At 40.3% G+C, this 26,613-nt stretch overlaps 1 protein-coding gene across 1 annotated transcript in view; it reads right to left on the bottom strand.

Moving 5' to 3' along the window:
• Positions 1-25,822, bottom strand: part of FAM221B (family with sequence similarity 221 member B) — a 34,305-nt gene extending 8,483 nt beyond the window's left edge. Inside the window, exons 1-2 of the mRNA XM_043985232.1 lie at positions 25,387-25,822; positions 13,413-13,556 (exon numbers count right to left, since the gene is read on the bottom strand). Coding sequence (XP_043841167.1) covers positions 13,413-13,556; positions 25,387-25,822 — 580 coding nt within the window. The remainder of the gene's footprint in view (positions 1-13,412; positions 13,557-25,386) is intronic.
• Positions 25,823-26,613: the final 791 nt, after the last annotated feature.

Genomic DNA, 26,613 nt, shown 5'->3' with positions numbered 1-26,613 from the left:
TATTATTTTACAGATGGGAAAACTGAGGCTCTGAGGGGTCAAGTGACCAGCTAGAGTAAACAGCTAGTCAATGTTGGAGCTAGAATTTTCACCTAGGTCTTTCCTGACTTCAAACTAGTATAACAAAGTGCCTAGGTATGATAGTGGCCATGATTGTCCTAGCAAGAGCGTATAGCGCTGGAATGAATGAATGAATGAAAGAATGGATGTTCTAACATTTGACCTCTAGTTGTCTCTAGCTACTCCCAGGTGGCCTCACTTGTTTCTCAGGTGATTGATTTAGTCAGGTTCAGAATACTCAAAAGTATGCAGAGTTCAGAGCAGCTAGGTGGTGCAGTGGATAAAACACTGCCCCTGGATCCAGGAGGACCTGAGTTCAAATCTGGCCTTAGACACTTGACACAAACACTTAGCTGTCACTTAACCCTCATTGCCCCACAAAAAAAAAAAAGTATGCAGAGTTCTTGTATTTGGCACTACAGAGGAGTGCCAACTTTTAATACCCCTCAGGGGCCAATTGTTAAATTTTCAGTATGAGCATTTATACCTCAGAAACTGGTAAACACTACAGGCATTAGTTTATTGTTTTGTTGATTGCTTAGATTTAAGTAAGTAATGGGAAAATGCTAATAATTCAGATGAAACTTAAAAGTGTCTTGTGTGTACATTATTTTTCTCCCCCCTTTCCCCTTTCTCCTGAGGGCTAGTTGTTGAAACATTTACCAGCACAACCCTGGAAAAAGGTGATGTAACTCTGGATGGAAGGGAACTTACAGATGCATGGAAATGTAGAATATACACAAGACTAACAAGGCAGGGTATTTACAAAATAGATACAGGCACAGTGTGTAATTTAGCCAGCTCCAAACATCTGGATCTTAAATTTCTTGTATGCTACACAGTGTATGTATGTACATACTGTTGTCCGTGAATAAAAGACTGCTTGTTCCCAAATAGGTTGTTCTCCAGAATCTGAGGATGATGTCAGAGAAAGGGCCCCTATGAAAGTGAAGCTAACGAGGATAAACTCATAATGGATTGGAGCCAATGAGTCAACAGGCAGGGTGATGTGGCTGCCAATAAAGCTGAAGTGAGCTCAGGATGTAAGTATAGAAGTGTAGAGGCCAGGATGAGAGCAGGGGTAGACTGACTGAATGGGTTAAGCTACACCTGGAGTTCTGCATTTGGGTCTGGACACCACATTTTAAGAGCACATTGAGTAGACCAAGGTCCCTGGAGAATAGTAACTGGGAGGAGGAGGAAGGGACTTGAAGCTGGGCTATAGAAGGATTGCTTAATGGAATTTGGGATGTTTAACCTGAAGAAGTCACTATGTGTGGTTGGGAGAAGTCAGGGGTGTGCTGGAGCCTATGGCTGGCTCATGAGAACTCAGAAGTTGACAAAAGCTACAAATCAGTGCTTGATTCAATCAGTCAACATTTATTAAGCACCTACTATGTGCCAGGCACTGTGGCAAACACTGGGGATACACAATGAGGTAAAAAGGCCCTGCCGTCAAGAAATTCACTATCTAATGGGGGAGACAATTTATTTTGTTGATTGAAAAATATTAATAATGTAAATTAAACTTCAAAATGTGTTTGTCATACATAATTTTTTCCAGAGAGCTGGTTGTTAAACATTTGCCAGTATACTCATGGGCCTATAAATGAATGTTATTACCTCAGGCCTCATTGGCTTTCTGAAAAAATAGCTGCTCCTCTCATAGTCAGTCCAGGGTCCTTTTTCCTTTTCAGGGGTGTCAGGTGGTTGTTTTCTCTTTAGTGTTTTGTATGTTTGTGTTTATAGTACATACATACATCACATATATATGCATATATGTACATGAATATTGCATACATAAATATTTTGGATTGGACCTGTTATTTCATTGGTGAAATAATATTTGTAGAGTGCTTAGCACAGTACCTGGCACATAGAAGGCACTTAAAAATGCTTATTCGCTTTCCCCTTCCCTTCCCCTCCTGGTGTGGAAACTCCTGCCAGTACAGATCAACATTTGCTGTGGAACACTCCTTGGGACAACCACTTTGCTTCTGGAGGGAAGGTTTGCTGGCTGGTATAAACAAGAGTGGTTTTCTGTGGGACAAGCTCCTGTGTATATTTCTAGGGGCTAGTGACAAATATTAGGAATATTGGTAGGTGAGTAGACTAATTCTGAATTTGGCAAAGACTATTGTATCCCAATATCCATTCCTCAACTTTTCCTTTCTTCCTTGACTAATAGCAAGAGCTATCTTGTAGCACAACAGTAGGACCAAAATATCTGGTGTAATTAAAAGGAGCTCATCAAAATATAATAATCTAATTGCAAACAGGGCTGCTGACTTGCCCAGGGTCACATAGCTAATAGGTATCTGAGGCTGGATTTGAACTCATGAAGGTCAGTCTTCCTGACTACAGGTCTGGCACTCTATCCACCATACCACTTAATTGCCCAATAATGAATTAGAATGTCTATCTCTTCACAATTCCTTCAACACTGCTTATTTTCATCCTTTGCCTCATTTGTCTATTTGCTGAGTATGAGGCAAAACCTCAGAATTGTTTGCATCTGCATCTCTCTTATTGTTAGTGATTTATGTAGGATATAAACACCTTGAAATTAGAGACTTTGACTTTATAAGTCAAAAATCTACCATGGCCTATTATATGCCAGTCCCTGGCACATAGTAAGCATTCAATAAATGTTTATTGAACTGGAGCAATATTTTGTATAGTTAGTAGTTTTCAGTTCTTTTGAGAACTATTCATTTCCTTTGGTCACTTATTGATTGAGGAATGGCTTTTGTTTTTTATATATTTGTGTTACAAACAGGTTTCATTTGTGTGAATAATGAATCCCCTTAAAGTGGTAACGTTATTCAAATTTATATTGCATATTGTCATTAGGTATTTTTTATATAATTATAACTTGGATTTGAATGCATACCACCACTTCAGAGCATTCATTATTGGTACCATTTATGGCTTAGCTATAGTTCCCTATGGATACTGGATAGCAAACCCTGGTCATTGATATTTGATACAAATGTCCATCCCCACCCCGCAATAAACTTCTTTTCTTATCTTAGTTATGTTAATTTTGTTTGTACAAAAGTTTTTAATCAAAATTTGTCTTCTAGGATTTATTTACCAAGGAAAAGAGAATATGTAGGAAATAATATAGTCTATAATATAATACAAATAATATAATATTATAGAGAATAGAATAGAATATATATAATACAAATAATAAAAAAGTCTATTGCTATCCAGGCTAGATGATTCTAAATTTCCTATGCTCTATTAGGCTAAAGTTCCCTCAAGCCTAGCCTAGTCATTTGTGTTCCCTGGGGCTATGGCCCTAGATAATAAGGATGTTGTCTCTCCTGAACATACCCAGTCAAATGGATGTCCAAAGAGTCTCTCAGACTCTAATCACAGCCATTCTTCAAAGCATGCAAATTTTTTTAGAGGATATTTTTTTTTTGGTGAGGCAATTGGGGTTAAGTGACTTGCCCAAGGTCACACAGCTAGTTAAGTGTCAAGTTTCTGAGGCTGGATTTGAACTCAGGTCCTCCTGAATCCAGGGCTGATGCTTTATCCACTGAGCCACCTAGCTGCCCCCAAAGCATGCAAATTAATCAGGAAATCTTGAGTATTTGAAGGGCCAGATTTGGCATTGGAGGAGTTAGGATGGAGTTCCAGCCCTGCCACTTATTATCTGTGTTGACTTGGGCAATCCGCTGAAACTTACTGGCCCTCACTTTCCTCATCTGTTAAATAAGAGAGTTAGACTAGCTGACCTCTAAATTCCTTTCCAGCTTTAAATTTCAAATTCTATGATCTTTTGTCAAAGTAACAGGAAGCTTATTTTGCTTGACTTTAGAGAAAGATTCTTTTTTTTGGGGGGGGCAGGGCAATGAGGGTTAAGTGACTTGCCCAGGGTCATACAACTAGTAAGTGTCAATTGTCTGAGGTTGGATTTGAACTCAGGTCCTCCTGAATCCAGGGCCAGTGCGTTATCCACTATGCCACCTAGCTGCCCCCATCTGTGAACTTTAAAAAAATATTTTAGCAGCATCAATTTCTTTGGTAATTTTATGTTTGTATTTGTAATTTATTTTTGTAATTTTCTTTTGTATTTTATTCTGTGCATTTAAAATATTCTGAGAAGGGGGTAAAATCCTTACAGAGTATTTGGATAATAATTACTCTTTCCCTGATATGTAGTTCTAGATAACAGTAATAGCTCATGTTTATATAGTGCAAAGCTCTTTATGTACTTTAACTTATTTGATCCTTACAACAACCTTTTTGTGGAAGCTAATGATAGCTAGTATTGATATAGTGCTTTAAGATTTGCAAAGCATCTTAAAAATATTATCTTATTTTATCCTCATAACAATCCTAGGAGGTAAGCAGTATTATTATTTCCATTTTAACAGATGAAGAAACTTAGGCCTAGGGAGGTCAAGTAATTTGCTTAAGATCACATAGCTAGTAAGTGTCCAGGACAGGATTTGAATCCAGATCTTCCTAATTCCAAATCCAGAGCTCTATCCACTATGCTGTTACTTTTTCAGCTGCCTTTGTCCTACGGCAGTATTAATCAAGGAAACTTCCCACCCCAAAAGGGCCAGACAGTCTACAAGTAAGACACTTGCCCAGAGAATAAGGAATGAGTATCTGGACTCAGAGGTAGTAATTGCTGATCCTACTTAATCATCCAATCAACCAGTAAGTGTTCATTGGGTCTTTTAAATGCAATGAGCATTTATAAGGCATTCATCATATTTATTTATGGACACATTTAGTATGTGCCAGACACTGTGCTAAGCATTGGAGACACAAAAGATGAATGCTGAACAATGTATGACCTCAAAAAGTTTATGTTCTTATGCCCAAAGGGCTATAGAACTGTGCATGCCCTTTGATCCAGCAATACCGCTGCTAGGTTTATATACCAAACACATTCCCAAAAGAGAAAGAGACCTATCTGTACAAAAATATTTACAGCAGCTCTTTTTGTGGTGGCTAAGAATTGGAAATCAAAGGCATGCCCATCAGTTGGGGAGTAGCTGAACAAACTGTGGTATATGATGGTGATGGAATATTATTGTGCTATAAGAAATGACAAGCAGGAGGATTTCAGAAAGGCTTGGAAAGACACGTATGAAATGATGTATGGTGAAGTGAACAGAACCAAGGCAACATTGTGCACACAGAGAGCAATGTTGTTTGATGCAGAACTGAGAATGACTTGACTTTTCTCAACAATACAATTATCTAAGACAATCCCAAAGGACTATTGATGAAACATACTATCCACCTCCAAAGAAAGAACTGATATTGATGGAACGGACTGAAGCATGCTATTTTTCACTCTTTCATTTTTTTCTTTTAATCAAGTTTTCTTGTACAAAATGACAAATATGGTAATGTTTTACATAATCATACATGTATAACCCGTATCTGATTGCTTGCCACCTCAGGGAGGGGGAGGGGAGGGACGGAAGGAGGGATAAAAATTGGAACCCAAAACTATAAATAAAAATGTTTACTACAAAAAAAGAAGTTTATGTTCTAATGGGGGAGACAATATTTACATACATAAACATATATTACATGTACAAATAAAATTCAATGTAGCCAATATCCAAGTTGACCTAGCCGCCCCCGACATTTGCTTTTTTTTGTTTGTTTGTTTTTGCAGGGCAATGGAGGTTAAGTGACTTGCCCAGGGTCACACAGCTAGTAAGTGTCAAGTGTCTGAGGCCGGGTTTGAACTCAGGTACTCCTGAATCCAGGGCTGATACTTTATCCACTGTGCCACCTAGCCACCCCCACGACATTTTCTTTTCTTTTCTTTCTTTCTTTCTTTCTTTCTTTCTTTCTTTCTTTCTTTCTTTCTTTCTTTCTTTCTTTCTTTCTTTCTTTCTTTCTTTCTTTCTTTCTTTTTAGTGAGGCAATTGGGGTTAAGTGACTTGCCCAGGGTCACACAGCTAGTAAGTATCAAGTGTCTGAGGCCGGGTTTGAACTCAGGTCCTTCTGACTCCAGGGCCGGTGCTCTATCCACTGCGCCACCTAGCTGCCCCACGACATTTGCTTTTGATTAGGTTTATGTATGTCCTTGTTTTCTCAGAAAATCCAGAACCCAGTCAACACAATTGGTGTCAGAAGTGGTACTTCATAACCATAATGAACATTTAAAATATCTCCAAGGGAGAAGGAGAAGGAGGGGAGTGAGAGGACTATTCTGGGCTAGTCACCCTACAATTAGTGGTATTACACAGCCAGGAGACCATTCTAGGTCATTCAATCTGTCCACCAGGATAAGCAGGATGTCCCTTGGACCCTAAGGGGAAATGTCAGTCAAGAACCACCACGTGTGTATAAAGAAACATCAGGACCTTATTGATCCTCACTGTAATTGAGAAAATGGTTAAGCTGTTGGAAGTAGCCCAGGAGAAATTACAGGAAGTAATAGGAGGAAAATTTGAAGGAGGGCTTAGGAGAAGGACTATGTAAACTTTTTTACAAGTAGCTTCAATATTATCAATGACCAATGCTGAAGCACCACAGATGCTATTGGCTAAACTCCCATCAGATCTTCTACTCTTGATTATGGAGGACTCATGAGTAATCAAGGTATGAGAGGTAGGGTATGTGTGGGGCATGTACTTTGTGGTATGGGAAAAAACTATATCTATCTATAGATGACTTTTACCCTGATTTCTGAAAACTATAGAGACTGATTAATTAGTCAGTCGTGGAGTTTCATTTTAGCACTCCCCTCAAGCCACTAGCTTAATGGCAAAGTCAGAAAATAGTACACATTTGTTGACTTTTTCTTTTGGATGTAGTATTATCCATTGCTCGCCAGAGGGCACTCAGACTACAGACAGGTACCACTCCCTCTTCCTACCAGCCCAAGCTCTTCCTGATCTGAGACATACTTAAAAATTAAGATAGGAAAACCAGCATTTCTGTTCTGAGAACTCATCCCTGCATTTAGGTTAAACCTTTCTTATTCATCACCCACGGATGCTATTCATGGGACTTAAATAATTTTTTTTGTTTTTCTTTTTGTTTTTTGTTTTTTGGTGAGGCAATTGGAGTTAAGTGACTTGCCTAGGGTCACACAGCTAGTAAGTGATAAGTGTCTGAGGTCAGATTTGAACTCAGGTCCTCCTGAATCCAGGGCCAGTGCTCTATCCACTGTGCCACCTAGCCGCCCCTTAAATAATTTTTAATAGTCATTTGATTTATTCAGTTCTGTGATTGAGACAGACATTCATTTCTGATCCTTTTGCCCTACACCCTTTCTACCTGGGACATGGGGAGGAAGATAAGGGAAAGGATTTTGGATGGAAAACTCAAGATTGGCTTGGCAAGCCCTCAGAGAAACAGAAGGAACATATTGGATTGGAGGTTGGCACCACTCCCTCCTTTATCTCCAATGGCTAAGGGATTTTATGGCAATCGCCAGTCTTATTATTCAGTTCCCCCAATCCAAGTTTGGCTTTGCTCTGCATTCCCTCCTTTTGGATCCCCGCTTCAGCTATTACAGGTCTTCAGGATCCTTTCCAACTTTTGCTTTTCTCTGTCCCTGGTTGGCAGTTGGGTAAGGGAGAGGTGCATGGCTGCATGATTACTTTGGCCCACCAGTCAGTCAACAGACTTTTTAGTAACAACTTACTATGTGCCAGGTATTATCCTAAACACAAAGAATTGGGATACCCAGAAAGGCAAAAATATAGTCCCTGAACTCAAGGAGATCACATTCTAATGGGAGAGACGACATTTAAATAACTGTGTTTATACAAAATATCGATAGAGCAGATGAAAGGTTATCTCGGAGAGGAAGGCACTAGCAGCTGGAGAGACTGGAAAAGGTCTCCTGGCAGAAGTTGGGATTTGAGCTGAGTTTCCAAGGAGGTTTGAGAAGCTGGAAGATAACGATGGGGAAGGAGAGCATTCCAGGCATGGATATTGCCAGTGAAAAGTCATGCAGTTGGGAGATGGAGTGTGAGGGAACTACAGAAAGGCAAGTGTTGCTGGATCCTATAGTACCCAGAGGGGAATAAAGTGTAAGAAGACTAGAACTGTAGGAAGGAGCCTGCTTATAAAGGAATCAGGGTTAACGCTGCCAACCCTAAGTGCTAAACAGAGCATTATATAATTAATCCTGAGGGTAATAGGGAGCCACTGAAATTATTGAGTGGGAGTGGTGGGAGTAGGATTTATGCTTTAGGAAGATCATCAGGATACCCTGTCAGAAGCCTTTCCTGTTCCAGCTATATGGAAAGAAAGGTCTCATATGCTCAACTGGGGTTTCTCTCTACTCCTAGCTGCATAGAAGGAACTCATATGGAATGCTGGGCCTGGGAAAAGTTCTCCAGATGAAGCCTGTAAACACAGTCCAGGGATCAAGGCCTCTCTCATACACCCATAGACTGAGTCTTGTTGCACCTCTTGATGGTTTGTGGGGCTTTATCCTACTCTTGAACCTATCTGAGGTTTTCTTTTTTTTCTTTTTTGGTGAGGCAATTGGGGTTAAGTGACTTGCCCAGGGTCACACAGCTAGGAAGTGTTAAGTGTCTGAGGCCGGATTTGAACTCAGGTACTCCTGACTCCAGGGCCGGTGCTCTATCCACTGTGCCACCTAGCTGCCCCCTATCTGAGGTTTTCAATCTGACCTAAGATTGGGGGTGGGATAGGGATCGATAAACCAAAGAGAAAGGAAAGATGGGGCAGTACAGCCTTTCCTGCCAGGGAGCTACAGGCTAACCTAGTACTATCAGCTACTTGTCCTTTGTAAAGGCTCCAAGTAACAGTGGGCCCACATCTACTAAAATCCCAAAAGGATGGTGTGTGATGCTTACAGGGGGAAAAGATGATGGATGACGTAGATCAGGTCTTGGTAATCTGGATCTCTTTGATCAGAACAAAAGTAGATGAAAACAATTGTACCCAGACAGTGGAGGTCCTCAATAACCGCATTGGTCGCAGACAGAGCAGAACCACTAGGAAAATAACTGTTAAGCTAGGTGAGCCTCTTTCCCAAGTAGACATTGGGGAGATATGAGCTCTTCACTTGGCATCTGCAAGAAGGAGACCAAGACCTTCATGATAGATAAAGGACTCTTCAGGAAAAGAACAGAAATAATGCTGATCTGTTCATTCATTTTTTTCAGTCACATCTGACTCTGCATGACCCTGTTTGGGGTTTTCTTTGCAGAGATACTAGACTGGTTTGCTATTTCCTTCTCCAGCTCTTTTTTTTTTGGGGGGTGGGGCAGGGCTATGAGGGTTTAGTGACTTGCCCAGGGTCACACAGCTAGTAAGTGTCAAGTGTCTGATTCCGTATTTGAACTCAGGTCCTCCTGAATCCAGGGCCGGTGCTTTATCCACTGCGCCACCTAGCTGCCCCCCTTCTCCAGCTCATTTTACAGATAAGGAGGAATTAAGGATTAAGTGACTTGCCCAGGATCACAAGCCTTGTAAATGTCTGAAGCTGGATTTGAACTCAAGATGAATCTGATTTCAGGCCTGGCACTCTATCTACTGTGCCACCTAGCTCCTCTGTAGAAAGGACTCTCAAATGAAACTGACAAGAGGCAGGGGCCACATCCCAGATGAGAACAACAACTAGACTGCTCCTAGATCTTGCTAAAGTTAGAAAATAAAGAGCCATCCTGGAGGCCGAGACCGTCAGAGGTGAAGAGTCATGTACTTTCTCTGGAATAAATAAATGCTTGTTATACCCATGGAGTGACTTATTCCATAGAGGTGAGGCGAGCTCAGTGGATGGCAAGGGGCCACCCCAAACTCAGAACAAGAGCATCTATAATGGAGGAATTAAAAAATCACTGGAAAGAACGTAAGACTAAGCAGGAGAGAGAGCTCATTGAGAACAGGCAAAGGCAGAGAACAGCTTGTACCTAAGGTATTATTCAGAGGACTAATTGTGTCCAAATGGAAAGGTTTTAAAAACACAGGAAAAGGGGCAGCTAGGTGGCACAGTGGATAGAGCACCAGCCCTGGAGTCAGGAGTACCTGAGTTCAAATCCAGCCTCAGACACTTAACACTTACTAGCTGTGTGACCCTGGGCAAGTCACTTAACCCCAATTGCCTCACTAAAAAAACAAAAAACAAAACAAAAAAACAAACCCACAAGAAAGAGTAACTGAGATGTCAGATGTGCAGGGAAGGAAACCCTGGGAAGCTATTGATCTTTCCCAGAAAATTGCAGGTGGTAGCAAGAAGAGGGCAGGGGATGACTTCTCATGATTTTGAAGCTTAATTTCAGAGATGCTGGAATCCTGATGTAAGCTTAGCAAAAGTAGCCAGAATCATCCCATTTGAGCAACAAATATTGGGAACATTTACCTGAGACACTTGTACCTTTCCTTTGGCAAATGATTATTGTAGAAGCTTTTACAATTGAATATTAAGCCTGATATGTGTGCATGTTTTATGTCTTGACACATTTGTATGTGAACTTGCTATTTAAACGCATATGTTCACTTGTTTTTAAAAGTTATTTTGGTTAAGAATTTATCGTTCCTTTCTTTATTTAGTCAAACATAAAAGACTTTCAACACTTATCAGGCTTCTGCTTGTGTGTGGGTGTATGTTTGTGCAAGTTCATTACTTCAGTGAAAGAAAAGTTTCAGAGTCTAAACAGTTGGAACTGTACCTTCCCCCCATTCTAAATGAAAAGCTGATTTATTTTTCTGTGTCTGGACACTGCAAGGGCATAAATTTCAATATTCGATTATGGGCTGAATAGATGGGGTCTTTGTGTGTGGTGAATTTGTGTGTTGGGAAATGAGTATGTCTGTGTGGATGATCTGAATCCTGTTTTTAGGCAAAAGGATAGCTTGGCAAAATCCATTAGTCACATTTTGCTAACTATGGCTTTGGTTTTAATTGCAAAGCAGTAGCCAATCTGGGTTCTCTACACCAATGAATTTAGAGGTCCTATTCCTTCCCTTCCTTCCTGCACCCCCAATTTTTGTGTGTGTGCTAATTATAATAATGGTAGTGATGCTGTATTTTTTTAGTGAGGCGATTGGGGTTAAGTGACTTGCCCAGGGTCACACAGCTAGTAAGTGTTAAGTGTCTGAGGCCAGATTTGAACCCAGGTACTCCTGACTCCAGGGCTGGTGCTCTATCCACTGTGCCACCTAGCTGCCCCTGTATTTTTAATTAGAACTGTTTCATCATTGTTTGGAACTTAAATCTATATTAATGGTAAACTGTTGGATAGAGCACTGGCCCTGGAGTCAGGAGTACCTGGGATCAAATCTGGCCTCAGACACTTAACACTTACTAGCTGTGTGACTCTGGGCAAGTCACTTAACCCCAATTGCCTCACTTAAAAAAATGTTTATAATAGTAAACCATTCATGCTTTTTCCATTAAGTCTTTGGATGCATCCACCATGGGCTGTCAAATGAATGATGAATATTTATCAGGGATTTTGTACTAGTGATTCCTGCATGTGATAGGGAATTAGAGTAGAATGATGCCTTATAGATCCTTCTAGCTCTAAAATTCTAGGATACAGGCAAAGGTTTAGAACCAAAAGATCCAGTTTGGGTATATGGGCACAGGTGGCAGTAGAATCAAAGTATAAGGGTAGGATTTCGTTTCCAGGGCCCAGAGCCAACTTGAAGCAATGGTTAGAGAACAGAGTCCAGATAGGAAGTCATCTGTCAAAATTTGACACAGCTTAGCTGGTGAATAGAACAGTGAAATCCAGATGTGACCATGAATCCCAGGAGATAGGTTGTCTGCCTTCTCACCTGGTTTTCAATATCCTTCCTAGTGTCAGTGGATAACTAGCAGGAGTGGGCTGCTTTCTGGAGTGATGCATGGTTCTGTAAGAGTTTTTGGCTGATAATTGTAGTGTAGACAGAGGACTCAATGCTTTTCTTCCTTTGTCACTTGTACCAGCTGGTAAGCTGTACCCTTTACATCATATTACAATACACATATAATGTTTGCATAAAGAGAAGGTATATTTCAACCCAGTATGTATGTTTGGTATCTATATATCCATAGATCAGGATATTTTCATAGGTAAATTGATCTATATACATATGCTCACACACATGTGCTTATACAAGATATGCAGGCAGTGCAGAAGATAGGAATTCAATACACAACATAGCTAAACAGATTATACGTATCAAAGAATTGTTAGGCTTTGACCCAGGACTGAAAGGGCCCTAGAAAAAGAACTGTATGATGATGATGACAAAGATAGAGTTTTCCTAACTAGCCTTTTCCTAGAGCTAGTTCCTCATGCAACCCCTATGGAATTAAAAATGGGGCCTTCTCATCTGATGCAGAGAACTGAAAGTTCTTGAGGGTAGATGAGAATTCATTTCTATAGGGATTAACAGAGATGAGTTAGATCCTTTTAAGAACCTGAAAATATCCCCAAGAGGGCAGAGCCTCCTATGTAGGTGGGCCTAGGACTCAGAAGACAAAAGATCTCAAAAGGGCCTTATAATCCCTTTAGATAATTCTTTGGGGTTCCTAAGCTGCCCTGATCTAGGAACCTTCAGTCTCTGGATCAGATTCTGACTTGCCTCTGGAAGCCCTGAAGCTTGCCCACACGGCTTTGATCGGGCCCCTGTCCCTTCCTGTATCTTGATAAACCTCCATGCTAGCAGCCTTCCCTGGCTTGAGCTCAGCTTGGCCTTAACTATTACATATTCCTGTGACTGCCCCAGCTGAGCCTGAACTAGGATCCAGATTCCCCCAAAGGACAGCCTACCTGAATTTGGTTTTTTTGTTTGTTTGTTGTTTTTCTTTTTTTTGTGAGGCAATTAGGGTTGACTTGCCCAGGGTCAAGTGTCAAGTAAGTGTCAAGTGTCTGAGGTCAGATTTGAACTCAGGTCCTCCTGAATCCTGGGCTGGTGCTCTATCCACTGCGCCACCTAGCTGCCCCCTGCCTACCTGAATTTGTACAGGAGATGCTCTATGCTAGATTTACAATGCGACCTTCGTTTACAGCAATAGAGTGCCAAGTACAGTGCTTGCCACACAGTAGGCACTTAATAAATGTTCGATGACTGGTTAGTGTAAATCCATGTTGCGCTGTATACAATCCTATGGAACTAGGTCTCCAGATATTTCAGGACCGACTGCGCTTTTCTTGTAACTGAGTGGTCATGCTGATCTTTCCCCCTCCTCCCCTTCTTGTCTTACTTGTATGGTGCTCAGGTCCTCTTTACCTATATAAATGGTCCTTGGGTACCTATGCCTCACCTGTGTGTATGGTACTAAGGTTTCCTGTAGTTTTACCTCCCTGAATGGCCCTTAATTTCCCCATTCAGTCTCATCTGCCCAGATCCCTTCAGTCCCTCTTCCCGCCATGGAGACTCACCTGACTGGATGGCTTTCAGAGCTGCATCCTTCTCCCACTGGAAAAGCTGCTTCACACGACTTCCAAACTTCTCCCTGTGCATAGCTTTGGCAACTGCTAGCACCTCTGGTTTGTCAGGTGGGGCGATGGGCCGCAATGTATAACCTGTGGGGAGGGGGGCCGCATAACCTGGGGAGCCCTGTAACCTGGGCGGGGGAAGGATGTGCATGGAACCTGAGGGAAGAGAGACAGGTAAGTAATCTGGGAAAGGATGGGGAACAAATAACCCCAGGGTTTGGTTCTGGGTTACCAGAAGGAAGGATCATGTGACCTGGAGGAAAGGAGATTTTATGAGGGTAATAATGTACCAGGAGAGAAATTTTGTAAGGAGCAACAGATTTAGGGTCAGGAGAAGTGTGTTTGAATAATGACTTAAGACATTTACTAACCTTGGGTAAGTCACTTTACTTTTTGAGATTCAGTTTTTTCATCTGTAAAATGGGGTTAATAACACACTACCTACCTCATGTGAGGAAAGGACTTTACCAAGGCACCACTTAAATGTACTATTATTAGAGTGGTGAGGTGTTTGATGAAATATCCTTCTTTTCCACAGCAAGCGAGAGTTTACTTTTATTTTTAAAATCCTGTATCGTAAATTGTAAAGCCAAACGTGAAATAGCATAGACATTACAAGTACACTGTGAATAAGGACGTTCAGTATCATTGATGCTTTCAATCAATAAACTCTGCTTTTCTTTGAGATCTTTAGAAAACTTGTTTTTGGTGGCTAATCATTGATAATTCTACTTCTGGTAACTAAACCATAACAACACATTGAAAGGCATTTCGAGATGAACATCTTCAATTTAAAATTTTTGTTGGGTCTGAGATTTTCTAGAGGGTATCTGTGAATTGTTTCAATTGGTGCTTTGTTTTCTGTATTCAGAAGTTTTGGGGAGCTTTCTTGGATTATTTCTTGAATGATGGTGTTTAGATTTTTTTTTATTTGTCATATTCTTCTGAGAGACCTAAGATCCTTAAGTTGTCTCTTCCTTTGAGATTAATGGATTTTACTTACATGGGAATCACATTTTATTTGGACATTCTTTTACTTTTTCCAGATTGTCTTTCACTTTGGAATATTTGTATTCCCAGTCATTTAACTGTTCTCTCCTTTGCTTCTTTGGAGAGATTTGCCACCATGGATTCAAATCTTTCTATTCTTTTATTTCTGCTGTGCAGGGCACAAATTTTGCAATTTTTTCACTTTTAGCTTCTTATTTAAAGATTCTGATTTTTCTCTTGAACCCTTTGGGAACATCCTGCTGTAATTCTCTGCTCTCTGAGGAATTTGCAAGGTCCTCTGTGTTATCAGGTGTTGGTTCAATTTCCTTTGTTTTGCAATAGTTATTTGGAGATGTTTTGTATTCTTTTAGATGTCTTGGTGAACATCTTCCCTTCTATTTTAACATCTTCTCTATTGATTTATACACGTTATCTATTTTCTTCTTTCTGAGATCTTTGGCAATTTTAATATTTTATTTCTCATATTTCCTGATTCCTCACTTTTTTGACTTCTTGCCCTTTGATGGTGGTCCTCTGGGGGCTGGACTTCAAAGCTATTTCAGTCTCTTTCTAGTTTTCACTCATCGCAGTTCTTTTCCTAAGAAGATTCAGTGGGGGATAGAACATAGCTAGTCCTAGATAGATGTCAGGTCCTTTATTTTAGTCCTGGTACAGCCATATACATGTTTGCTAGTGCCTTTCCCTAGTTCCCTTTGTTCTTTATTTCTCCGGTTGGGCACTGCTGCCCTAGGCTGAGCATATTCCCATTTTCCTGAGCTTCTCCCTCCTCTGAAAGTGAGTGGTCAAAACTGGGTTCTTCTAGTTGTTGCTACAGAATGATAACAAGGTAAGGGATAAAGTGTCCTGGCAGAGACTGAAGTAGCAGTGAGGAAGTTTTTCAGTGGATTGGATCTTAAAGCACAAACTAGTAGGTTGGGTTGTGCATCTTGCCTGAATCTGGGAAGTAGTGGTGAGTGACTTGGGAATTAGTGTTCTCTGCTACTAATTCACAAGTCTTATTAGGTGTCTTAGTGTCTTGGACTATGGAGAGACTGTAATTGATTTTCCTCTGTCACATAATTCTTCTTTTGGAAGAGTTTTTGAGAGTTAGTGAGTACTGGAGAAAATGTCTAGTTCTCCATGTTATTTGGTCCTGGGATTTTTCAGTGTTTCATGGAGATCCTTATTTTTAGGATTCTGAAAGTGGCACCATATTTCAGTGATGGCCTGACCATTGATAAATGAAGATTATACTCATTGAAAGATTTCAGGAAGATCAGAGTAGTTTTGGACTTTAAAAGGTAAACAAATAGAAATGGGATTTCAGAATTCCTAGTATTATCTTCTTAGGCTACTTATTCAATGCTCCTGGGGTTCACTCCATCCAATAAAAAGCACATTCCAATTAATACAATTCATGTTCTTTGCAAATGATAATTTGTCATACAGTGTTTTTTTTTTTTTTTTGCAGGGCAATGGGGATTAAGTGACTTGCCCAGGGTCACACAGCTAGCAAGTGTCAAGTGTCTGAGGCCGGATTTGAACTCAGGTACTCCTGAATCCAGGGCCGGTGCTTTATCCACTGTGCCACCTAGCTGCCCCCCATACAGTGTTGAAGATGTGCTTTACCACAAGATGTCATTGAGGGGGAAATTGTTTACTAATTCAGAACAATACTATCCACAAAACAAAACTACATATAAATATATATTCCTTGATGTCATCACAGGAGAAGGAAGTTCCATAACTACCTCTATGTAATATTCTTATGTAATCTGTGGTTAACTGGGCCCTATCCCCTGATACCTCAGACCTAGATCTAGTCTTGGGAGAGTCTCTCACAAAATCTCCTTGACGTAACTCTACACAAGGTTCACCCTAGGAACACAAGAATTTTACTTGTTTCTCTCCCCCAGAAGTGTCCTCAGCTCCCCTGCAAGCATTCAGGGTAATGAAATAATAAATATAATACTGGTTTTTACTTAACCCAACAGAAATCATGCTAAAGTTCCTCAAAAATTGGGAAAAATTCTGCTCCTCCTTCTAGAAGGCATTAAATAACCTTATTCCTCTTCAGCTTCACCTTCTTTTAGGATCTATACATATAGTATTCGTGAGGCAATAGTTACAGGCCACTGTTCAGTTCATGTGGTTCTCTGCTATGCCAATCTTCTTTCTAATTTGGAATCAAGCCAGTGGTATAGCCTGCAGTCCAGGCCCAAGTGAGACTGGACATCTGTTTTTACTCTCCCATGCTCTCTTGACTAAACTCTGAACCTCTTTCTTCCCTTTTGCCTCAATGTTCCCACTTTTCAGATATGTAATTGGTGTTCTTCTCTAAGGGTACATGGTTCATAGTAGAGGATGTATAGATCACACTACTGTAGCATATATGCATTTTTTGGATGAAAGCATTGGTTAGAAGCTCTTCTGGTGACCTGGAATTGATAGCAATAGCAGCAGCTTTGGGAGCTCTCAGCCCAAAGATGGTAATGGGGTTGTACAACTGGTCAGAAAGAGATTACAGGGGGCCCTTTGCTGGCACTGGGTGCACCTGGTGCTGGCTGATTGTCAAATTTATTGCCCATAAACAGTTCTGTGTCACTGTTCTAGGATGGACAGGAGTGCTTTTTATCTAGCCAGAGGGGAGCAGGCTTTGATTTCAGTTCCAGAGACAAGAGGAGCCCTAGTACTTGGGACTAAGATGGGGCAGGGGTCTGTCTTGGGTAAAGATCAGAGTGTAGACCAGGAGAGCAGTGACCACAATTCTTCCTAGATCATACTACCTTGGAAGCACTGAAAACTTGCTGACACCCAGAACTAACTCTGAAAGCAGCAGCATGTGAGAGCTTAAAGCTTGGAACAATGTCTACCCAACCCTAGGTGAACACAGCTCAACTTCAACACAAGGTTTAAAGTGAATAAAAAGGTTGGGGAAATGAGCAAACAACAGCAGGAACAATAACAAGAACTTGACCATAAAAAGCTATTGTGGTGGTAGGGAAGATCAAGATATAAATTTAGAAAAAGACAACAATGTGAAAACAGATACAAGCAAGGCCTTTAGAAATGTTAATTGGACCCCAAACCAGAAAGAATTCCTGGAAGAATTAAAAGTGGTAGAGGAAAATTGGGAAAAGAAATGAGAGTGTTGCAAGAAAATTATGAAAAAAGAATTAACAGCTTGGTAAAAGAGATGCAAAAATACTGAAGAAAATAACACCTTAAAAACAGAATAGGTCAAATGAATAAAGAGGCTGAAGGCAAGAACTCATTTGAAAGCAGAATAGGCCAAATAGAAAAGGAGGCACAAACATTTACTGAACTCCTTAAAAAGCAGAATTGGGGGGGGCAGCTAGGTGGTGCAGTGGATAAAGCACCAGCCCAGGATTCAGGAGGACCTGAGTTCAAATTTGTCCTCAGACACTTGACACTTACTAGCTGTGTGACCCTCGGCAAGTCACTTAACCCTCATTGCCTGCAAAAAAAAAAAAAAAAAAAGCAGCAATTGGCCAAATAGAAAAAAAGGAACAAAAGCTCACTGAAGAAAATAATTCCTTAGAGTTGGGCAAGTGGAAACTAATGACTCCATGAGACTTCAAGAAACAATAAAACAAAATCAAAAGGATGACAAAATAGAAGAAAATGTGAAATATCTCATTAGAAAAACAACTGACCTATAAAATAGAGGAGAGATAATTCAAGAGCTATTGGACTATCTGAAAGCCATAATTTTAAAAAGCCTAGATATTATCTTTCAAGAAATCATCAAGGAAAACTGCCCTGATATCTTAGGACCAGAAGGTAAAATAGAAATTGAAAGAATCCACAAATTGCCTCCTGAAAGAGATCCCAAAATTAAAACTCCCAGGAATATTATGGCCAAATTCTAGAGTTCCCAAGTGAAGGAAAAATATTGCAAGCAGTCAAAAAGAAATAATTCATATATTATACCACTACAGTCAGGATTACACAAGATTTAGCAGTTTTGATGTTATAGGATCAGAGGGCTTGGAATATGATATTCCAGCAGGTATAGGAGCTTTAATTACAACCAAGAATCACCTACCCAGCAAAACTAAGTATAATTCTTCAGAGAAAAATCATACGATTACCTCAACAGATGCAGAAAAAGCTTTTGATAAAATCCAAAATACAATATAATAAATGGGGTTTTACTTAAAATTATAAGTAGTAGGGGGCGGCTAGATGGCTCAGTGGACAGAGCACCGGCCCTGGATTCAGGAGTACCTGAGTTCAAATCCAGCCTCAGACACTTGACACTTACTAGCTTTGTGACCCTGGGCAAGTCACTTAACCCCCATTGCCCTGCAAAAAAAAATGATAAGTAGTATCTATCTAAAACTAACAGAAAGCATTATTTGTAATGGGAATAAGCTAGTTAGCTAGTTGTTGTCATGCTTGATGGGGACCAAAATGTCATTACTATATTGGGGGTCAAATTACATTGTCATCCATTGTGACCAATATGAGCTTAGAGGGCTCTACTGAGGTTGGGTACATGTAGTCCTTATGAACATTTGGAGTGGAGATTTCTCTAAACTTGTGCATATAATGTTTCTTTTAAGCTACTGCAATTCTACTTTGCTCATAGAACACAGCACCTTCTTTGATGTGCGTGCACCATGCTGGGCAGTCCTGTGCCAGTGCCTTCCATGTCTCATAATCAATTCCAACATTCTTCAGAAAGACCTTGAGAGTGTCCTTGTATCACTTCTGACTTCCATTTGAGTGCTTGCCTCATGTGATTTTCCCATAAATAGTCTTTAGGCAAACAAACATTTGGCATTTGAACAATGTGACCAGCCCATTGCAGTTGTATTCTCCAAAGCAGTTTGAATGCTTGGTATTTCAGTTGAGAAAGGACCTCAGTGTTTGGTACCTTATCTTGCCAAGTGATCTTCAGAATCCTCCTAAGACCATTCAAATGGAAGCAGTTCAGTTTCTTGGCATGAAACTGATATACTGTCCAGGTTTTACATGCATACAACAATAAAGTCAACATAATAAATGGTTCTGTAGGAAAATGTGGGAGAAAAGAGGCATGACTCTTTAGAGCCTCCCAAACACTGAGATAGCTCCAGCAATGTGTGCACCAACCTCATACATCCCTGAAGAGTATACTGCCAAGGTAAGTGAACTTATCCACAGCATTCAAAATTTCTCCATTTGCTGTAACTGATGGTTCCATTTATGGATGGTGTGGTATTGCCTGGTGGAGAACTTTTGTTTCCTTGGTGTTGATTGTCAGGGAAATATTAGCACAAGCAGTAGCAGAGAAATGATGCATACTCTGTTGCATCTCAGCTTCAGAGGCTGCATTAAGTGCACAATGATCTGTGACCAAAAAGTTGTGCACCAACTCTCCCTCCACTTTAGCCTTATAGCTTTTTCAAGTAAAATAATTTACCATCATTGTGGTAGCTGACCCTAATGCCATTTTCATTCTCATGGTAGGCATCTGACATCACTACTGAAAATATCATGCTAAAAAGTGTAGGAGCAAGCACACAGCCTTACTTCACTCCACTGGTGAATGGGAAAGCATGAGAGCATCATCCAACATTCAGAACCCATGCGAGCATTCCTGAAATTGGCATATAATACTGATGAAGTTCTCTAGGCAACCAAATATTGTACCATGATCTTCTAAAAGCCCTTATGAATGACAGTAACATCAAAGGTCTTTGCCATATTGACATTGTGTGCAGACCTCTGTTCTTCTCCTGGGATTTCTCCTGGAATTACTGGGCAGGAAACAACACATCAACCATTCCTTGGCCCTTTCTGAAGCCACACCTCTCCTGGGTAGAGGACCACCTTCCAGGTGAAGGATTAGCATATTAAGGAGGACTCTGGCAAGAATCTTGTTGGCAATGACTAAGAGAGAGACATCCGTTATTGTCACAGGACAACCTATTTCTCTTTCCTTTATAGAGGTGGAGAGTGGATGCATCCTTGAACTCCTGGGGAACAACCTCCTCTTGCCATATGACCCATGAAATTTCAGTTAGCTTTTGTATGAGCAGTGGACCTCCTGCCTTGTAAATCTCAGCTGGAATAGAATTAGCACCAGAGGAACCTAAACCTTTTCTTCAGTTGGAAGTTTGGCTAGAGAGAGATTGACTTCAACTTGAGGTATATGGTTAATGGCTTCAGCATTGGTTGATGACAGTCTATTGAGAACATTATAGAAGTATTCATCCCATGTCTCCAGGATCATGTCCTTATCACTAATCAGTATGGCTACATCAGTGCTGAGTAGTTGAGAAGCACCATACATCTTTGGCCCATAAATAGCTTTCAGGGTATCATACAAGCACTTTGAGTTGTTACTATCAGTGTAAAACTGAATTTCATCCACCTTCTTACTGAACTAAGAATCTGCTATTTCTCTAAGCCTTGCTTGCACTTTTGATGGAGTTAAATGCAACCTTCTTAGAGATGGATGAACTATCCTGCTGGTAAAACCCAGTGGAGTTCTCATTTTTCATTTAGTAGCTTCTGACTTTCCCCATCATTTTCATCAAACCAGTCCTAATGTTTGCCAGTTTTTTAGCCCAGATAAGTAAATGTGGTGCTGTATACCAAATCTCTGAAAGCTGCTCACTCCTTTTCTGCTCCACTGTCTTGGCTCAGCTTTCACTCCAAATCAGTAACAAACTGATCAAGCATGGAGAAGTGCTCTAATCTGTTGACATTAAGTCTTTTGGTAGCTGCCGTGCCTTGGGGACACAGCTTTTGTTGAATGCAAATGTTTAGCTTGGAGAGGTTAAGTCTATGATTGATTTAGCACTCTGTGCCACACATTGCTTTCATCACTCTCACATCCTGTCTCTTCTCTGTGTAATAACACAGTCTATTAAATGCCAATGTTTGCTGTGAGGGTGCATCCACAAAGTTTTGTTGCATTTAGGTAAACAGAAGACAGTATTGGTGATGAGGTCATGAGACAAATAAGTCTTCAGTAGTAAGTTACTATTGCTGTTTCTGACTTCATTCCTTTCAAGGACATTCTGCCATGTCTGACAGTTTGTGCTTACTCTGGCATTAAAGCTTGTCCTCTTTCAGCACATTGATGATGAGTGTCTCCAGGTCTTCATAACATTTTCTTTGTCCTCATCAAAGTTTGTCATGGTGGGAGCATATGCACTAATGATGGTGGCTTGGAGCTTTCCTGCAAGGGGCAATCCCATTGTCATAAGCCTGTCATTTATTCCTTTTGGGAAGCATATTTCACATACTTCCCAACAAGCAAGTTTGTTGAGCAGATTAGTTTTGATTGTGAAACCTGTGCCAGTCTCACTGTGTTCTCCATCACTGTGACCACTCCAGAAAAACCTATATCCAGCTTTGCCTTTAGTAAGCTGCCCTTCATTTGCCAGCTTTATTTCACTCAGGGTTGCTATTTGGATGTGATACTGGCTCACTTTTCTTGCAACAAGAGCAGTTCATTTCTTTGGTCTACTTGATTTCATGTTGTCCATAAGTGTGCACACATTCCAGTGGCAATAGAAATTATCTTCACAAAAGTTTTTGTACATTTTTTTGGTGATAGGATCCCTGCCTGCCACAGTAAGTGGGCAAGGGTTAGATTAGGTAAAGCAGACAATTTTTAGGGCACCTTTTTATTTTTTCATAAACTCAGGTCTAAACAATTGGGAAAATGTCAATTGATCATGGATAGGCCAAACCAATATAATCAAAATGATAATTCTACCTAAATTAATTTACTTTTTCAGTGCCATGCTAATCAAACTAACAAAAAGTTATTTTATAGACCCAGAAAAAAAATAATAGAATAAAGTAGAATCTGGAAGAATAAAAGGTTAAGAATGTCAAAGGAATCAGTGAAAATAAATGTGAAGGAAGGTGGCTTAATTGTACCAGATCTTAAGGTATATTATAAAGCTGTAATCATCAAAACAATTTGGTACTGGCTAAGAAATAGAGTGGAGTAGAATATATTAGGTAGGCAATACACAGTAGCAAATGGCCATAGTAATTTAGTGTTTGGATTCCATAGATCCAAACTTTTGGGACAAGAACTCACTATTTGAAAAACTGCTGGGAAAACTGAAAAACAGTATGGCAGAAACAAGGTATAGGCCAAAATTAATGGGTACATGATTTAGACATGAAGGATGATACCATAAACAAATTAGGGGAGGAAGGAATAATTTTTCTGTCAGATCTATAGAGAAGGGAAGAATTTATGACCAAACAAGAACTGGAGAGCATTATGAGATGTAAAATAGATAATTTTGATTGTATTAAATTAAAATTTTTTTTACATAAACAAAACCAATGTAGCCAAGATTAGAAGAAAAGCAGAAAAGTAGGGAAAAATCTTTACAATGATAAAGGCCTCATTTCTCAAATATAGAGAGAACTGAGACAAAGTCATAAAAATACAAGTCTTTCCTCAACTGACAAATAGTTATAGGATATGAATGGGCAGTTTTCAGAGAAGAAATCAAAGCTTTCTATAGTCATATGAAAAATGCTCCAAATCACTATTGATTAGAGAAATATAAATTAAAACAACTCTGAGGCCCCACCTCACACGTATCAGATTGGCTAATATGACAGAAATATTGGAGGGGATGTGGGAAAATTGGGACACTAATGTTTCAATATTGGTGGAATTGTGAACTGATCCAATCATTCTGGAGAACAACTGGCAACTATGCCCAAAGGTCTATAAAACTGTGCATACCCTTTGATCTAGTAATATCACTACTAGGTTGTATCCCAAAGAGATTTTTAAAAAGGAGAAAAAAACCCTATTTGTACAAAAATATTTATAGCAGCTCTTTTTGTGGTGGCAAAGAATTGGAATTTTCCTTTTTGGCTGGGGCAATGAGGGTTAAGTGACTTGCCCATAGTCACACAGCCAGTAAGTGTCAAGTGTCTGAGACCAGATTTGAACTCAGGTCCTCCTGAATCCAGGGCCGGTGCTTTATCCACTGCACCACCTAGCTAGCTGCCCCTAAGAAGTAGAAATTGAGGGCATGCCTATAAACTGGGGAATGGCTGAACAAGTTGTGGTATATGAATGTAATGGAATATTATTGTGCTATAAGAAATGATGAGCAGGAGGAGTTCAGAAAAACCTGGATTTGCATGAATTAATGCAAAGTGAACTGAGCAGAACCAGTAGAACATTGTACACAGCAACAGCAATATTGTATGATGATCAACTTTGAATGACTTAGGTATTCTCAACAACAATCATCCAAGAAAATTTCAAAGAACTCATGATGAAAAACACTATCCACCTCCAGAGAAAGTACTGACGGAATCTGAATGCAGATATAAGCATACTTTTTTACATTTTACATTTTTTCTTGTTTTCTTTTTGCCTGTGTTTCCTATCACAACAAGACTATATGGAAATATGTTTCATATAATTGTACATATTTAACCTATATCAGATTGCTTGCCTTCTCAATGAGGAGGGAGAGAAGAAAAGGAGGGAGAGAATTTGGAACTCAAAATTTAAAAAATGAATGTTAAACATTTTTACATGTAATTGGAAAAAAACCCAAAATTAAAAAAAAGGAATAATGGGTGGGGGTTTCAGAAAAAAAGAGCAAGACCTGTATGAACTGATGCAAAGTGTAGTGAGAAGAACTGTGAGATCATTGTGCACAGTGCCAGAAATTCTATAATGATCAACTGTGAAAGACATAGCTACTCTGATCAATACACTGATCCAAAGCAATTATAAAGCACTGGTGATGAAAAAGTGCTAACCACCTCCGGAGAGAGAACTGAAGAACTCTGAGTACAAATTGAAGTATAATTTTTTTCGCATTTTTTTTTTGGTCATCTGGCTATGAAAATATGTGGTGCATGATTTCACCTATATGATTATTATCATACTGTTTGCCTTCTCAGTGGGTGGGGGAGGGATGGGAGGAAGGAGAGAACCTGGAACCCAAAATTTAATTGGAGAAGAACCATAAAAATAAATAATATAAAAATAAAAGGTAAAAAGAATTATCACATAAAGAAAGAAAACCAAAACAAAACACTGGTACCTAAGAGAGGAGCTGTGGAACCTTAAAGAAGGGGGCTGATTAACTTGGAGGTGGTGGTGGCAGAGAGGGTTGTATAACCTGATAGGAACATGAAACCTTTAAGAGAGTGGGGAGATGGGGCAGCTAGGTGGTGCAGTGGATAAAGCACTGGCCTTGGATTCAGGAGGACCTGAGTTCAAATCCAGCTTCAGACACTTGACACTTAACTAGCTGTGTGACCCTGGGCAAGTCACTTAACGCTCATTGCCCTACAAAAACAAAGAAAAAAAAAAGAGAGTGGGGAGGTCACTGTATAATCTGGTAGGAAGAGCAGTCTCCCAGGGGCTAGTGATAAAAGGCGGAAGGTCATATAATCTGAAAAAAGGTGACTATATATAATTTGGAAGGAGAGGTACAGTGTAACCTGTGGGCAGGGGGGAAATCCTTATAACTCAGGAGGTGAAGCCCTTATAACCTGAAGGAATGGGAATGAAGGTGAGGCCTTTGGAGATGCAGAAGAAGGGTTGAGGCTTTGAACAGGGGTTCTGGGTTGGAGACAAGAGCAGCTTGGGCATTAAGAATAAAGGACTTTGAGGGGGCAGCTAGGTGGCCCAGTGGATAAAGCACCAGCCCTGGATTCAGGAGGACCTGAGTTCAAATTTGGCCTCAGACAACACTTGATATATACTAGCTGTGTGACCCTGGGCAAGTCACTTAACCCTCATTGTCCTGAAAAAAAAAAGAATAAAGGACTTTGAGATGGGGGAATGCATGTGTATCAGGACTTATAGGGTTTGGTGATATAGGTGAGGGTCTGGGGGATGAGGAATGGGTCCTGGACTTGGGAGTATGGAGGGAGGTTTTGGGGAAGCAGTTATTACGTGGGCTTTGTTTCTTCACCATCTTCTTTCCTCGGTTATTTCGATGACTTGTTTGCATGTGGTCATCACTGATGCCTTCTTCATACTGTTCCTCATGTTCTTTAGCTCCGGGTTTTTCTCTTATGTTTTTTGGGGATTTGGCTGGAGGGAAGTGGTCTGCAGAGAGTGGATTCTCCTCTGGGCTCTTAAGATCTTCAGCACTGTGGGCCTCTTCTTCCTTTTCATTGGAATGGGCCTCAGCAGTAGAAGATCTACTTAGCATCTCTGCATTGAGAGCTTCAGTGTTGGGGTCCTCAAAGAAGATGGGTTCCTTAAGATTGATGACCTTCTCAGGAATGGGGGGCACCACAGTGGCAGGGAACTCAGGAGGAGAGGCCTCATAATCGATAATCTTATAAATGGAGGGCTCTTTGTGACTTGACTCATCAGCTTCCATCTGTTGGTAGAAGAGGGAACAGTTTATTAGGGCAGAATCAGGAGTGATATCAGGGATATAAGGAGATGAGGGGTAAGAATAGAAAATGAAAAGCAGGAGGAGTATAAAAGATAGGGAGTAGGGTAGTTCAGGGAGGTAAGCAGCTCTAGTTCTTGGCTGAAGTCACTAAGGAAGTCCAAGTACTCTCTGGACATGGAAAAGTAATGCAACCAAGTACTCTGGGGAGGCAGAGGAAAGGCAAGGTATGGTTAGTCCTTTTTGTAACTGCTGGGATATGGGGAGCATCAGGCTGTGAATACAGGATAAAGATCTTACACCAGTAGAGTTGGAAGGGGGAAGGGTTGGGAACAGAGAAAATGATGAAGAAGATGATTGACCTATAGGTAAGATAAGCATAGATAGGAAGAATCAGTGAAGCCTATGGGTCAGCAAGTACAAAGAGCAGACAATGAGGCATAAATAGTGGCCCCAAAATCCAAGGCTGGGAAGTTGCTGGAAGGGAAAGGGAAAGAGTGCAGGGAAAAGTACTATTGTCAAGGGCACGGTCATTAAAGCAGCTTCATGTCCTAATCACATCTGGACTAGAGCTAACTTCCAGCACCTAAGGCCACTGAAATATATTCACTACAGCAATATGGGCAAGAACACAAATAACCTTGGCTAAATAGCCAAGGATAAAGACATTGCCATAGGAGAGAAGACTTAAGAGTCATGAAAGGTGGGCTTTGCTTTGGGGAAAGGATATAGTCTATTTAGATGTTTAGTGGTTCATGTTGTAGGGAAGGGATCAG

This window comes from Dromiciops gliroides, chromosome 1, assembly GCF_019393635.1.
Source record: "Dromiciops gliroides isolate mDroGli1 chromosome 1, mDroGli1.pri, whole genome shotgun sequence".
NCBI lineage: Eukaryota > Metazoa > Chordata > Mammalia > Microbiotheria > Microbiotheriidae > Dromiciops > Dromiciops gliroides.
The sequence above is the reverse complement of the archived record's forward strand: the minus strand, read 5'-3'. Positions and strand labels throughout refer to the sequence as shown.